The 16,751-nt window shown below is 44.0% G+C and overlaps 1 protein-coding gene across 1 annotated transcript in view; it reads right to left on the bottom strand.

Moving 5' to 3' along the window:
• Window positions 1–16,751, bottom strand: part of mgat4b (alpha-1,3-mannosyl-glycoprotein 4-beta-N-acetylglucosaminyltransferase B) — a gene marked incomplete at both ends in the record, with an annotated part of 131,895 nt that overhangs the window by 18,071 nt on the left and 97,073 nt on the right. The window contains one exon of the mRNA XM_083981080.1: window positions 13,090–13,204. Within this exon, the coding sequence (XP_083837206.1) occupies window positions 13,090–13,204 (115 nt within the window). The remainder of the gene's footprint in view (window positions 1–13,089; window positions 13,205–16,751) is intronic.

The raw sequence follows: 16,751 nt of genomic DNA, 5'->3' as shown, positions 1-16,751 counted from the left end.
AAAGGGATAGTTCAACATTTTGGCAAATTGGCCCATTGCCATAATCCCTATAGTCATAGCAGTAGGTTTGTTACCTTTAATTGTCGGTGCAAGTTATTTTTAGAACGGCGGAGCAGAGCCGTGAGCTGCTCAGAGCTACGCTACGGAGGCTCATTATGGGATTTCTTGGTTTCCCTCATCAAACTCATCAAATACACAATCCAACAACTCCACAACGCTCTGGTGGACAAGTTGTGACCTGCACATTCACCACGCTATGAGATGATAACACAACGTTACGAGACGGAAGGTAACGAACCTACTGCTATGACTATAGGGATTATGGCAATGGGCCAATTTGCCAAAATGTTGAACTATCCCTTTAAATAAAAACTGCTGCACCTGTGGTTCATTTCTCACACACTCATCATAACATCAGCTTCATCATGTCATGTGTTCAATTCAGACACACCAGAGATGAACCTCACAGTTTTTCTATAGTACTACATTTCCCATGAGCCTCAGCTGATGTTAGTTTGAGTTAATTCAGAAGATGTGACAAGTCGCCATCGCAACTGAATTGATGCTGAAACTAATTTAAATGATGATTAAACTGATGAATCTGGGGAATACAAACAGAACATGGATGACATCATGCTGTCTGTCCTGTAAATACCTGACCTCTAAAACCTCACGTGGCACAAAATACACAGAATTAGTACTGTACACACATCATAATCCACACACACGTCACACACGCTGCATGTCTATTGATTTACAGTCACTGCACATGTACGACTGCAGAGCCAAAAGTCCCTGAATGATTCACATGTGCTGAAGTTCAAATCTTAGAGACGGGAAAACAAACACAAATAATAAAAAATGAAATAAAAAAATAAAATAAAATAAAAAGCAGCAGATGATTGAACTGTTCCAATATCTTCAGCTTGTTTCTGTCCTCGCGGGCAAAAGCCAAAGTTATGACTTTATTATTAATTTTACAAATTGTTACATTCAGAGCTAGAATTTAATGTTTTGTTGAACAACTGATGTTTTGTAAAAGAAAAAAAAGAATGAAACCAACAATTGTACTCGAAGTCATTGAGAGATGAACTTAATTCAAGAGTCAAAGCACTGTGCACTGGACAAAAAAAATCAATAATAATGATGAGGAGTACTGAACCATAAAAGCAAATATAAACTGTCTACTTATTCCACTTCTGTTTATCTCATCAATGTTTATTATTGTTTGATGGGCAAGTTATTAATTTAATTAGAGTAAAGTCAGCTTTACAGTGATGTAAAATCAACTTAAAGCTCCATACAGTATAAAGGTAGATGTTTGTATTAAAGCTCCATACAGTATAAAGGTAGATGTTTGTGTTAAAGCTCCATACAGTATAAAGGTAGATGTTTGTGTTAAAGCTCCATACAGTATAAAGGTAGATGTTTGTGTTAAAGCTCCATACAGTATAAAGGTAGATGTTTGTGTTAAAGCCCCATACAGTATAAAGGTAGATGTTTGTGTTAAAGCTCCATACAGTATAAAGGTAGATGTTTGTGTTAAAGCTCCATACAGTATAAAGGTAGATGTTTGTGTTAAAGCTCCATACAGTATAAAGGTAGATGTTTGTGTTAAAGCTCCATACAGTATAAAGGTAGATGTTTGTGTTAAAGCTCCATACAGTATAAAGGTAGATGTTTGTGTTAAAGCCCCATACAGTATAAAGGTAGATGTTTGTATTAAAGCTCCATACAGTATAAAGGTAGATGTCCATGTGTAGTGTGATTATAAAGCAGCTCTAGGTTCTATATTAATACTGTGAAAGTATCAAAGCCTCAGTCCACAGAGAAATGCACACAGCCTGGATTCAGAAACTGAGCCTTAAAACCAGCCGTCAGGACTTCCTGTCACTTTGTGATGTCACAACAAAGCTCTGCCCCCTCACCACCGGGACAACACCACCCAACAACTTGCAGGATTTGGTTTCTCTGAGTGTTTTATTCTGAAATCTGCTCTGTTTATGTACTGGATCACTTTAGACAACAGTCAACCAATCAGAAGAGAGGCTCAGAACCTCCTCCTCTTTTCTGATTGGCTGACACCACCGACCTGTTGTTACTAGAGCTCCAGAGAGAAGCTGAGAGAGGAGATGTGATTTTTTTTTATTTTTTTTTATTGGTTCATGTTGATCGACATTTGGACACTTGAAGGTTTGTAGCTTCGACTTTGCATCAAACACAGCCGTCGATGTTTATGAAAGGTCTGAACTGAGATGAGATGTTTCTCTGGACCACAGCAGTGAAGATGTTGAGAGAGCCGAGCCCCTCCCACCCCCTCCCCTACTGCTCCGCCCTGATCCGTTTGGACATTTCAGCCTCTGGGGGGGCCGGATGTTCGACGAGGCAATAGATTGAAACCCCCCCCCCCCCCCCCCCTCCTCGCCCCTCAACCACCCCCCGCAGATGTAAACGAGGCCGGACTGCAGCTAAACTTAGCCCCCAACCCGAATCAGAACAGCTGAATTACAGAGCAGCCCCGCAGCGCCGGCGCTCGCTCGCTCCTCCGTCTGATTTAATTCAGTGAGTCAGCTTCACCCTGATGAATTTATTAAAGCGGCCGCTGCTCGCAGGCGACGCCGGGTCGGAGGAGAGGACTCGTGAGGTCAAAAACAAGGACCAGAGGGAGGCCTGCTGGGAGGAGGAGGAGGAGGAGGAGGAGGAGGAGGAGGAGGAGGAGGAGGAGGAGGAGGAGGAAGCTTGACAGTCACGGTGAAAGAAAAGACGACAAACACAACATCCATGTTTGCAATCATCTTCATTCAGCGCAGAGACGAGACCCCTGCTGCTCCTCCTCTGTCTGCATTCACCTCCGTCGCTTTTTGAATCACTCCCCCTCTCCTCCTCCTCCTCCTCCTTCGTCTCTCTCTCTCTCCCTCTCTCTGTCTGTTCCTGTACCTCTCTCCATCGTTCTTCCATCAATTTCAATTTCAAACCAGCCGAGCCGGCCTGGCACAGCGAGAGGCTCCACGCTGCCAAACCGATGCAGGAACGTGATGAAAACAACAAGTGAGCGATGAAACAGGGAGTTAGACGAGTGAAATATTCAGGTTCAAGAAAAACAAACAAGACGAGTGAAGAGCTGCAGCTGCTGCTCCCAGGTCGGACTAATGACGACTGTTAAAGGGACAATGAGGAGTTTCTCCAGCAGTAGAACGAAAAATTCCGCGACAATAAAAAAGTCTCATAATAATGTGGATGAATCTACGTTACCACTTGTTAAAGGGATAGTTCACCCTAGAATGATATTTCGCTCATTATCTACTCACCCTCATGTGGACTAAGGGCTGGAAGAATTTTCAGAGTCCACCGTCCCTTCTCTTAGTTACAGGGGGTCTCGGCGTAGCAGTGCATTTCAATGCAACGGTTGCAAAGGGACACCGGAGCTCTTCGTAAAAAAACACACACAAAAAAACATCCAAATACCTCCATGATGCTCGTATGTAATGTCCGTCTTGTGCTGAAGCCCCAAATTGCGTAATTGTCCCGAAAAAAAATTAAATAAGTCTATATTTTAAGCTTGTTTGTAGCGGAAGCTTCTCGTCTTCTTCTTCTTCTCCTCTTCCTGGTCCGTCCAAATATCGCGTGATTTGCGCCGGCGTCAGTGCGGTTACTGCGAATCACGCGATATTTGGACGGACCAGGAAGAGGAGAAGAAGAAGAAGACGAGAAGCTTCCGCTACAAACAAGCTTAAAATATAGACTTATTTAATTTTTTTTCGGGACAATTACGCAATTTGGGGCTTCAGCACAAGACGGACATTACATACGAGCATCATGGAGGTATTTGGATGTTTTTTTGTGTGTGTTTTTTTACGAAGAGCTCTGGTGTCCCTTTGCAACCGTTGCATTGAAATTCACTGCTACGCCGAGACCCCCTGTAACTCAGAGAAGGGACGGTGGACTCTGATAATTCTTCCAGCCCTTAGTCAACATGAGGGTGAGTAGATAATGAGCGAAATATCATTCTAGGGTGAACTATCCCTTTAATGGCTCCATTTTCGATAAATCTATGGTTTTGTCTCTATGGTTATTTTGTTATTATTAGTGGTGGCGGAAATGCTGGGTGAGCCGACCAGCGTTTCCTTTCTGTTTCGCGGACGCTGCCCAGCGAGTCATGAGAATAACGTCGCCGAATCGCCGTTTATGGTGGGAACTACGACGGTATGTGAACCTCTTTGAACCTCTGACTTCAATTCTTGATGAATGAAAACATTCTTGTCAAGACGTCCATCTTGCGCCGGATTTCACGGTGCGTGCGGAGGCTCATGGTAAATGTAGTAGGAAACACGTTGCTTTCCAAAACTCCTCGTTGTCCCTTTAATGTGGGACAAGACAGGAAGCATCGACTGTCTGCAGCCACCTGAGTGTGAGGAGGACCAATCAGAACCCAGTCGGGGGTGATGTGAAGTTGTGAATTTCACACATGAAAGACGACGCAATTGAACCCACCTATGAAGTGGAGACTTTTATTTTGAAAGGTAACAGGTAACAATTGCTATTTCCTGTAGCCCTACCTCATTTGAAATAATGGCGACTTCCATTTTATCTAAGAAATCAGAATTCGGAGCAGGGAATGACGTCATGTAGCTACGTTATTTTCAGGACCACCACTGTTGTTAGGTATTGTTGTTGTTAGCCTTGTTAGCTAGCGCCAGTCGATAGCAACACGCTACGAGATGATTAGCGCGTGAAAGCAACATAACACGGATACAGGTAGAAGTTACTCAGTAGGCTACTGTTGGTACGACTGATTTACTGACACAAAAACACAACTAAGTGTCTGACTAACAGAGAAATGTTCAGCTTTTCTTTCTTTTTTTCAGTAGCCGAGATCCACGGAGCTGCCATCTTGGATTGAGAGCGTTGAATCATTGAAGTTTTTGATGTGGAATCCGACTTCAGGGGGCGTTCAGAGGGAAACTGGAAAATCAGACTTCTGAGTGCTAATTGGACGCACCAATATATCCATATATTGTGACTGGTGGTTGAAGGAAATCCAAAACAGCTGGGGCGTTTTTTTTCCTCCGATCTCAGAATCAGAGTCGGTCCAACCAGACCTTTCTTCTCTGGAGAAAGTTCTGGTGAGCGAGGCTAATGACTTCTTACATAATTCTTCTAAAGCCTGCAGATGACAACCATTTTCAAGACTGATCAATCCAAATATTCATTAATTTGATTATTTTCCCAGCCAAATAGGCTACAATTCTTATTTACAACAAAAAAAAAATGTTAGAAAAGTCTTTCAAAGTTTCCACAGTATCTTCAAATATCCAAAGCTGAAGGTATAACAAGTTAATTTAATTACTAAATCAGCCCTGTCTAAGGGCAGAGGATGTTGTAATGGTGCTGTGTAAAGCCCCTTTAGACAAACTGTTTATAAAAATGGGCTATACAAATAAAATTGCCTTGCCTATTAATTAATGTATCAAAGCAGCTGAGCAATAATTGATCTATTCTACTGATCTACTAATCTCACTAATTGTTGAAGCTTAAAGGGACAACGAGGAGTTTTGGAAAAGCGAAGCGTTTTCACACTACATTTATGAGCCTCCGCACCGTAAAATTCTTTTGACCGGCGCAAGACGGACTCATGTTTTCATTCATCAAGAATTAAAGTCAGAGGTTGGAAGACGATCACATACCGTCATAGTTCCGACCATAAACGGCGATTCAGCTGCGTTATTCTCATGACTCGTTGCGAAACCGAAAGTAAAAAACGCTGGTCGGCTCGACCAGCATTTCCGCCACCACTAATAATAACAAAATAACGATAGAGACAGAACGATATATTTATCGAAAATGGGCCCATTAACAAGTGTGGGTAGCGGAGATTCATCCACATTAACGTGAGACTTTTTTATAACCGAATAGAAACTCCTCGTTGTCCCTTTAATATTGATAAAAACAAACAAACATCCATTTCCTTCTGTTCCTGTTGTATCTATTGTTTTATTCCAGACTGTATGAGCTGTAGATGTGGAGGCCACTAACGATCTACTTCCTGTTTGACAGATTCAACGTCTTTCCTTCAGATGATGTCATCACAAAGTTTGAATCTGTTTGACTCAGTGAGATTAAAACCTGAGTCTGTGTCTTTAACTGCTGGACGTGTTTTTCTCTCTGCGGGTTCAGATTCTGCTGTTTGAGACGATTTTTGGTGTCGTTTTTATAGACGCAGCATTTGTTGTGTTGCTGTTTTGTTTATGTTGTTGTTGTTGTTGCTGCTGTTTTTGTTGCCGTGGTCGTGTCGTGTGTGAGTTGTCGAGCTCAGCAGAGCGAAGCTGCGTCTCAGCATCTGCCGGGACAACGAGGTGCGTTTGATTCTCGTGTCCCCGGCTGCAGTAATGACGGGCCGAGCACTCAGGGAGCTATTTGTGGGAAGTGGAGCATCAAAGCCTCATGGGATGAAAATGATGCTGTGTAATGTTTGTGTGTGTGTGTCTGTGTGTGTGTGTGTGTGTGTCTGTGTGTGTCTGTGTGTGCAGAAAGATGCTGTAAGCAAAAAAAAAAGGAGTAGGAAGAGGAATAGTACACACTTTGTTTCAGAGTGTGTTTTGCCTATTATTTAAATAAAAAGTATTGCCTCACACACACACAAACACAAACACATGCACGCACACAGATACACACACACAGACAGACACACACACACAGACACCCTCCAGCAGCGGCTCTTAACTGTCCTCCTCAGGGAGAAACCCAGGGATCCGGGGGGATTTCATATTTTCACATCACTGCTGGTGGAGCCGGAGGACGAAGCTGAGGACACTAAAGTCCTGCAGGAATCGAACATTAAAATGAAAAACATTCGAGTCCTGACTTCACTGTCCAACTGGAGGACAGATGGAGATGATGGTAGGTGTTTTAAAGTTCATAAATTCAGTGGATTAAAAACTATTGTACAGTAAATAAAAACTGCAACACGTCCTCTGTGATTAGTCCAATTTAGATACATTGGGTCTCATTCATGAAACGTGAGCAGCACGGATTTGTGTGTAAAACCTGAGCAGCGCAAATTTATGTGGATTTCCGCATTCATCAATCTTTTAGTAGTGCTGATTTTTTCGTAGCTACTCACAAAATCTACACCTGCTCCGGACTGTGTGTAGCGCTTGTGTAAATGTAGGAATGCACATAAATACTGCTTGTCACTGTTGAAAATTACAATTTTAATCCGTATTACTCTCTCTCATGTTCAAAATACGCCGACGCCTTTGAAACACGTAATTTAAACATGACAAACAATTAGACATTTGGAGAGAGAGAGACGTTTTAGGGATCGGACACGCACAAACACGTCAAGCCTCCATCTAATGAGGATAATAATCTGATATAAAACCGGAAAAAACTTTTTGTGTTGCTACAGTAGCCTATACGCTCGGTGGGCGCACACTTCACCATGCGCAGTAGCGCAGTCAGCACCGGTTTGGATGGAGCTGTGACAGACGGCTGGTGCTTCTGTAACAATATAACCTGCCTATATAACTTCATGTGTTGATACAACCATGCTCCTCTACAGCTGAGGCTGTGAAGAGCCTCCTCCTCCCGTCGCTGCTGTAGCTCTGTAGTTGTGTGTATTTTATTATTTTTTTTTAAGTTTCATATCGAACTATTCTGGCTTTACTTCTTAAACGGTTCTTTAATCAACCAAGGATAGGCCTGGGCTACTTAATTCACTAAATCTGTTTCTTCCCTCCACGCCTTTGACCTGTCCAAGTCACACCACTAACAGAAGAGAATTAAATTATATTTTTTCTGGACTCCACTTCACCCAAAATGACTTTGATCCGTGATCTCTCTTTTTTTTTTCTCTCCCTCTTTCCTCGTTTGCGTCATGGCCGCAGGTGAGCGGGATGCACCTACCTCCTAATATGGTGGTCAGGATCTCCTTATATGGCTATTCATGTATGGAGATCTATGCTGATTGCTGATCACCGGGGGCGTGTTGTTAGTTTACGATGGGTTGGCATTCATGAAGTTACACACGTGTTTACGATCAAATCTGAGTTTCCCGCACCGTTCATGAATCCGGAGTAGAGTTTTAGTAGAGTGAGCTTTTATGGGCAAATCTACACACAGATTTACTCACGTTTCATGAATGAGACCCATTAAGTTTTCAGATCCATCCATCCATCCATCCATCCATCCATTGTCCGCCGCATTATCCGAGTCCGGGTCGCGGGGGCAGCAGTCGGAGCAGGGATCCCCAGACTTCCCTCTCCCCGGACACTTCCTCCAGCTCTTCCGGGGGGACCCCAAGGCGTTCCCAGGCCAGCCGAGTGACGTAGTCACCCCAGCGTGTCCTGGGTCTTCCTCGGGGCCTCCTCCCGGTGGGACATGCCCGGAACACCTCACGAGGGAGGCGTCCAGGGGGCATCCTATACAGGTGCCCGAGCCACCTCAGCTGGCTCCTCTCGATGTGGAGGAGCAGCGGCTCTACTCCGAGCTCCTCCCGGGTGACAGAGCTCCTCACCCTATCTCTAAGGGAGCGCCCCGCCACCCTGCGGAGGAAACTCATTTCGGCCGCTTGTATCCGGGATCCCATTCTTTCGGTCATGACCCAGAGTTCATGACCATAGGTGAGGGTGGGAACGTAGATCGACCGGTAAATCGAGAGCTTTGCCTTTCGGCTCAGCTCCTTCTTCACCACGACGGACCGATACAATGACCGCATTACTGCGGCCGCCGCACCGATCCACCTGTCGATCTCGCGCTCCGTTCTCCCCTCACTCGTGAACAAGACCCCAAGATACTTAAACTCCTCCACCTGAGGCAGGAACTCTCCCCCGACCTGGAGGGTGCACGCCACCTTTAGCACCTTCAGATCTTACACATAATCATATTAATCTTATCATAGATTTGAAAATGCAAAATTAAAACCTGATTATAAAATAAACTTTGAAATTTAAACTATTATTAGATTCCTTATCTACAGTATAAACTGCGGTGGCCCAGAGAGCTCAAACCACTGCAATTTAAGCAAAACACATGCAAACAAACAACACACAAACTAAGTCAAAGTGCTGCAGGAAGGAAGAAGTTTCCAGGAGACATTAAAGAGCGATGCACCTATGCACAAGTGGGTCGAACTACGCACAATCTTGGGGGGCAATCTACGTCGGTCCATTCGCTCTGACTATGTGGCTGCAATAAAGTGGATAATCCAGTCATCTGCACTAAAAAAACTAAACTAAACTAACTCCAAATGGATTGGTTTGGTATGAAGTTATAAAGTTTGGAATAAAAATACATTATTAAAATTATTCGTAATTCTACATACGTATCAGTATCATTAACTGCATTTCTGACGTTCATAACAAACCAAACCATTTTAAAATCGGCCAAAAACTGATCAAGTTCTGGTTATTTTAGTAGAATAACCTTAAAGCAGAAGTAAGCGATCCGGTTGTTTTGGCTAACTTCGTTAGTTAGCAGCCCCCGCCCTCGTCATGGATCTATTGGTCCTCGTCCCTACGTCACCACATTCACGCGCATCCCTTGGCTGCACACACAGCCCTTCCTGTCGTTCTCTCTCCTCATTGGATAAAGGTTGTAGGATACAAGGAAGTATACAAGACGTTTTCTCCTGGGCTTACAGCAGAGCAGAGTGACTGACAGACCCGTGTTTCAGACCAAACACTCTATATAAGTGATTGCCGTTCGAAGATATAACTATTTAAGACTTATATTAACACAAATATTCTGCTTACTTCTGCTTTAATGCTCTGAGGGAGTGAGCAAACTGAGCCAAGATGGCGGCCGTGTGGCATCACCGTGTCATTGGGCAGCAGCGTCAGGTAGTTTTCTTATCCAGTAGATATCTATGTCTGTGCATCCCACCCAGGTGCATCTGAAAACACTTCCAATGCAGTGGCGTGCACAGACTTTTTGAGAGGCAGGGGCGAAAAGGAAAAAAAAAGGTACATATAGAGCGTCCTCACCACTGAAGAGGACACGTTTTGGCTTCCAAGAGGGCACTTTAGCACACGTTTTGGCTCCTAGTGGGCACTTTAGCACACGTTTTGGCTCCTAGAGGGCACTTTAGCACACGTTTTGGCTCCTAGAAGGCACTTTAGCACACGTTTTGGCTCCTAGAAGGCACTTTAGCACACGTTTTGGCTCCTAGAAGGCACTTTAGCACACGTTTTGGCTTCCAAGAGGGCACTTTAGCACACGTTTTGGCTCCTAGTGGGCACTTTAGCACACGTTTTGGCTCCTAGAGGGCACTTTAGCACACGTTTTGGCTCCTAGAAGGCACTTTAGCACACGTTTTGGCTCCTAGAAGGCACTTTAGCACACGTTTTGGCTCCTAGAAGGCACTTTAGCACACGTTTTGGCTGCCATGAGGGCACTTAAGCATGCGTTTTGGCTCCTAGAGGGCACTTTAGCACACATTTTGGCCCCCATGAGGGCACTTTAGCACGTGTTTAGGCTTCCAAAAGGGCACTTTAACACGTGTTTTGGCTCCCAGGGGGCACTTTAGCATGCGTTTTTCAACAATTGGGCCACGAGGGGGGGCGACCGCCCCCTCTGCCCCATTCCTGTGCACGCCACTGTTCCAATGTGTTAGGAGTATAGTATGAGTTTATGCAGCTCATGTGTTGTTGTAGTTGTAGTTGAGCCCTCCAGGCCACCGTAGAAACCAGATCCAAACTGAACTGTGACAAAACCGATTAAACTTTTAATCAATAACGTGATGAATGAGCAAATTAACTAATTAATCGGCCAATGAGCTGCAGACTGTTTCCTGAAGACTTGTGTGTTTGACCTCCAGAAAAAAAGAGGAGTGTCACTTTATCAAGAGCCGTCCAGGACCAGAACCAGAATCAGGTCTTGAGCACTGAACCGTTGTGACCTCTCTGGTTCTGGTTCTGGTTCTGGCTCTCTCTCTCGACCACCCGGCCTCCATCTGTCAGACCTGGAAACTGTCCTGATGAACAGATCTGACTCCAGATCAGCCGGCGGTTCCAGGCGAGTAAACCACACGCTCCACACGCCGGAGCGAGGGCTGATTGGATCCAGGAGCCAGAAGTCATTGATTAGGCCTGACAGGTTAATTAGGAGCAGATCAGACGCTCAGGTTGAGGCTGAAATGAATCTGTTGGATGTGATTCACCATCAACAGCTGGAGCTCCACTTCCTGTCTCCTCTGCAGCTGTTCACCGCCTCCACTCTGCAGCTCCACGCACACAAACTTTAAAAAACCTTTAAAAAAGTTCAATCAGGACCTTTGATGTGAAACCACCACGGCGTCGACTAAAAGATCCATTTAATAAAAAGTTTTAAACTCAAGAGTTTTAAACAGAGACGTTTCAGTCGGCTTCACACCAGATGAGCTGTAGTAGGACCGACTCTGGACACGATCTATCCCATCCCATTCGCGGCTTGTCGCAAATGATTATTCGCAAACGTGACGCTGGAAGAACGGCGTTCTCTGTCGCCATGGTTACCACAATCTACTGCAGCTGTGCCTCACTGCTAACACACATTGTAACGGCAGCGTACCAGGTGAGCTCAGCGTCAGGTAATGATGCCAAAGGCCCTTTCATTTTTCATGCAAATCATTTGCGTGTCAATATTTTTTTTCACACCAACGCAGTGAAAATGTGACAATAAATAAATAAAAATAAAAATGTGTAATAATATTTTTCCGGAGGTCGATGTAGTGACTTGTTCTTAACATAAAACAACAAAAACGAACATAAGCCACTGAGGGGCTGTACTGGAGCTTGTAATTGACCTATGGCTAAGCCCCGCCCCCAAACGCGATGAGCCAATCACAGTGCGCATAGCTAGCCCATACACTCGGACATTCTCTGCTTCCACGTCCATTGAAATGCATTGCAGTTAGTCAGTTTTCATTCGTTTTTATATGTTTTTTCTTGACATTTTAAGTTTAAAATGGTCAAACGGTGTGCATGGGGTACATGCAACTCTGACACTAGGTATCCTGAGAGGCCACGGGGGGGATTTTTTTTACCTTTTCCTAAGCCACATCTCAACCGAGAGAAGTGTCTGCTCTGGATAAAGTTATTCAGTAGACCACAACACCAACTAAACCTGGATAAACTTAACAAGGATGTCTACACCTGTTCTAAGTGAAGTCAACAACGTATTTGAGGCAACATATTGTCAGAGATGTTTAGATGTTAGCCAGTATCACAACTAAGCATAAAGTCTGCTAGCTTAATGCTAACGTATAATGTTGCCATAGCGCCTGTCACCGAATGTTTGTCCGAGTGAGTGGAGGGGGCGGGGCTTAGCCATAGGTCAATTGAGGCGTCCGTCGTCTTCCGGGTCCAATGAATCCAACACGTCTTTTGCAATCATCAACATTTATTTATAGACTTACGCTCTTGACAGTACTCACCCTTACCGAACTGTGCATACAAACAACACAAAAGGCTCACATATTTGCCACAACGCATAAACAAAGGCGACAATGCTCTTCCCGTCAGCAGCACACCTGCTGAGTAATTACCTGTTGCTGTATTTAATACTTCCTACACCCCACAGTGCAGAGCGCCACCTTCTGTGGCCTCCAGGTAATAAACAAAAAAATAAACACAAATACACATATAACCAAAAACTGGCTCTAACAGTTGATTTTTCTGAGCTTTCCCCCAGCGAATAAACGCATCAACCACTCATGTAGCATGAAAATTAGGTACGACTCCATGACAACAATGTAATCAACCTGTGTCTCTCACCACCTTGTCTTGTTTGACAAGACGCAAACTTTACAAAGACAACGAAATGAAGGTATAGATAGTATAGATATAGATATTGAGCTGCTGTGTTGGATAGAGTAAAGTTGGTAACAAGACGACAGCAGGTGTTGAATAGGCTACATGAGGGAGAATCAAAGAGTAGTTGTGTTTTAAGACACAAAGCAAAGCAAAACTTTGGTTCATAATTATTATATCCGTGTCGTCGCGGGTGTGAACAGTTTTGATTTTGTGTCTTTTATCCGTATTATTATAGTTATTATCATTATGATTACTACTACTACTGTTGTTGTTGTTGTTGTTGCTGTTGACGACTCACCGATGAAGCCGAGCTGAGAAAACTCCAGGATCATCCACTCCTCCGACGGCTGCTGCAGCGCAAAGTTCTTCATGGTGGTGAAGTAGTTTGGGCGAGCGACTATGTCGTCCTCCAGCTGAGGGAGAGAGAGAGAGAGAGAGAGAGGGAGAGAGAGAGAGAGAGAGAGAGAGAAAGAGAGAGAGAGAGAGAGAGAGAGAGAGAGAGAGAGAGAGAGAGAGAGAGAAAGAGAGGTAGTTAAGCACAAACTGATTAAATTTTCAGTGTGTTTCTGATTTCACACATTTACAGTTCGCGATATTTTTTTTCGTAGGATGAGTCCGGGAAAGTCCCGCCTTTCCCGCCGTTCCCGCCTCTGATTGGCTAGATGGGTTCCATTTTCGACTCTGATTGGCTAGAAGGGCTCTCGCCTGATTGGTTGTTTGTTTTGGTTGTGAAACGGCTGTGAAACGGCTGTGAAACGCAGGCTGTCGGCAAAGTGTGATAAGTGCCTAGATCTACTTGGACTCTCTCTACTTATCTGGCCTGTCTACACTCTACCTGGTCTTTTTACTAAACTTAACCAACTCCTTTCTTCATTGCCTAAACCCAACCAGTGGCACAATTACACTTCTCTCAAACTCAAAATGTAAACTTGGAATATAAATTTAAAAACTAATTTTTTTTAAATGTGAAACCAGCGGGGATCGAACTCGGATTCACCACACCGCAGGTGAAAACGCAAACCGCTACGCCATGGCATCTGATTACATTTCATACTTCAGTTGTGTGTATTTTAGTTGACTACAGTACTGTTGTGAGATGACGTCAATCGAAGGAGAATTCATCCAGCCAATCAGAGGCGGGGAAGGCGGGACTTTCCCGGACTCATCCTACGAAAAAAAATATTGCATACAGTTCTTATCAAATCACCAGAGGTCTGTGCTCTGCCTCCTGTCACATTAACACCTTTCAGTTACTCATGGATTCGAGCTGCAGCCTCCTCACACACATTTACATCCACCACTCCGGTGTGTGTGTGTGTGTGTGTGTGTCGGGTGGGGTGGGGGGGTGAAACGGAGTAATTACCCCCCCCCCCCCCCCCCTCCCTCCCTCCTCCCATCTGCACAGTTGAGTGAGTTTAGGTGTCAAAGCCGCGACGGTGACTCTGTGTTCCTGTCAAAACGCTCAGAGTGGGAGCAGCAGGCGATCCACCATCATCATCATCATCATCAGCATCATCATCATCATCATCATCATCATCATCATCATCATCAGCATCATCATCATCATCATCATCATCATCATCATCAGGTGAGATGATGGTGGGGAGATTCACTCCATCAAGGAGCTGCGTTCAAGGACGGAGCTGCAACACTTCAGGAGGAGGAGGAGGAGGAGGAGGAGGAGGAGGAGAGACCTTCATCTTCTCCCACTTTGAATCATTTCAAGACTCGACTGTGAGAAAACGCTGCTCCTTTTGTTCAGGTGTTTCAGGTGTCATTAACATCACCTGTCGTCTCTTCTCACCTTTTCTTCTCCCTCGTTCATGACATCATAGACCAGAGGAACCAAAATACACAAAAAGAAACATGATTTCCCTTTGGGTCCAACTTTAAATTTCTTTCAGATAAAAACTGCTGCAGAAGTAAGTTGGTTAAACTAACTTTTTTTCCGACCAGCTGATGCATTGTGAATTTTTACTTTATACCGTACTCTTGAACTGGTGTATTATTTTGAGACGGGACGCTGATTGATGACGATTTCCACTGCAGTTAAGTCATGAAAATATCACTTTCTGAAGGCTCTTTGACATATATTTGGGTGTTTGTCGCCATTTTTTTTTTTTAAGATTTAAAAATAGATAGCTGAACTATCCCTTTAATTATTTGACAGTGCATTAATTCACATATTGATATGGTCATATATAATACATTCACCTGAGGTATTTAAGGATTTCTCCTCCCCTTATACTCATACTTAAGGAATCACTTAAACTCAGTTCAGACCTTGGCAAACACACTAAGGGAAATTATGTCTTAACTTCCTAACAACAGTTTTCCACCATCATCATAAGAAGAACCTGATGGACCCTCAACCATGAGACGAGCTGTAAAATCTCTTTCTCTGCTGCAAACACCTTAACGTTTGTCCCCATTAGCAAAGCCAAACCTTTAAGGGATTCAGACTTAAAGGAATAGTTCACCAAAAAATGAAATTCAGTCATTAGTGACTCACCCTCATGCTGATGAATACTCCGGAGTAGTTTTTTATTCCTCAAAGTGCATCTGGAGACCCGGGAGGCCGGTTTGTAGTCCAATGAAAACTACATTAATAGGGCCCGACACAAACAGGTCCATTAAACTACACAAAAAAAACATTTAATATTCCTCCACACTGCTCGTCCACTGCAATCCAAGTGTCCTGAAGGGAGATAGTCCAGAGTTTACTGGAAACAACGTCACAGAGGCAAGTCCGTCACGTCCGCGTGCATTCAATACAGGACTGTTTAGGCTGTAAAAATGTCCTAAATGGCACACGAGCAGTGTGGAGGAATATTAAATGGTTTTTGTGTAGTTTTATCGACGTGTTTGTGTCAGGCCCTATTACTCTCATATAAAGTTTTCGTTGGACTATGAACCGGCCTCCCGGGTTAGGGTCAGCATGAAGGTGAGTCAGTAATGACTGAATTTCATTTTTTGGTGAACTATTCCTTTAAGTGGAAACATTTAAGGTGTTTTGTGTGACTTGTCTCAAACTTTAGTTCCTTCATCGTGTCCTTTGGTCTTTTCCTTCAGTAACAATCACAACGCTGTTAACGATCTTGAACGTCGCTTTAACAAACAACAAAACTCAACCTTTCGACCTTCAGGACGTTTCTGCAGCAGAGGACAAGGACTGAGGAGGTGAATCGCTGTTATTATATATACAGGCTATTATTATTGTTATTATTGTTATTTCATTGATCAGATGTGGTTGCCATGGTTTCTGAACCTGGAGCTCATCATCCGGTCCAGTCGTCTCTCAGATGTGGCGGAGTCTGGAGGAGACTAGAGCGACCGCCTGCTGCCGCTCGCTTCCTCTTTTCATCTTTAACAGGAACAAAGAGTCTTTGATGAAGCCGCGGAGACGTCTCCATTAACGTCCCCGTCGGTCCACCCACAATGCAACAGTTTCATCAGCCTCGCACACACACACACACACACACACACAGACACACACACACACACACACACACACACCAGCAGAATTACATCACACACACACCCTTCGCTTTAATGACCGTCCTGCCTCGTTAGACTCAGCGACACAAGCCGCGTCCCTCGTCGTGTTTGACTCCGTTTCTCATCCTTTAAGTCGCTTTATTCTCTGTTGAGCTCACGAGTCCGTCAATAATATTTATTTATTGGAATATTGATTTACTCATATTTAATCAGATGAGTCCATTAAAGTTCTCTGATGTAAAGGACGTGTACGTACGTGTGGTTCAGACGGTGAAAGACGAACAGATAAAACATCAGTAAATACCAGAAAAGAACTGTTTCAAATTAAAAGCCCCACATGTTTGTATGTCATATTGACAGAGAGGGAGGTTGAACATGAGCTAAAGACTCTCCAGAGTTCACAGGATAATTCAGAGAATATAAGAATTAAAGGGATAGTTCAACATTTTGGCAAATTGGCCC

Source organism: Trachurus trachurus (genome assembly GCF_905171665.1).
Source record: "Trachurus trachurus genome assembly, chromosome: 10".
Classification (NCBI taxonomy): domain Eukaryota; kingdom Metazoa; phylum Chordata; class Actinopteri; order Carangiformes; family Carangidae; genus Trachurus; species Trachurus trachurus.
This window is presented reverse-complemented; position numbering and strand designations above follow the sequence as displayed.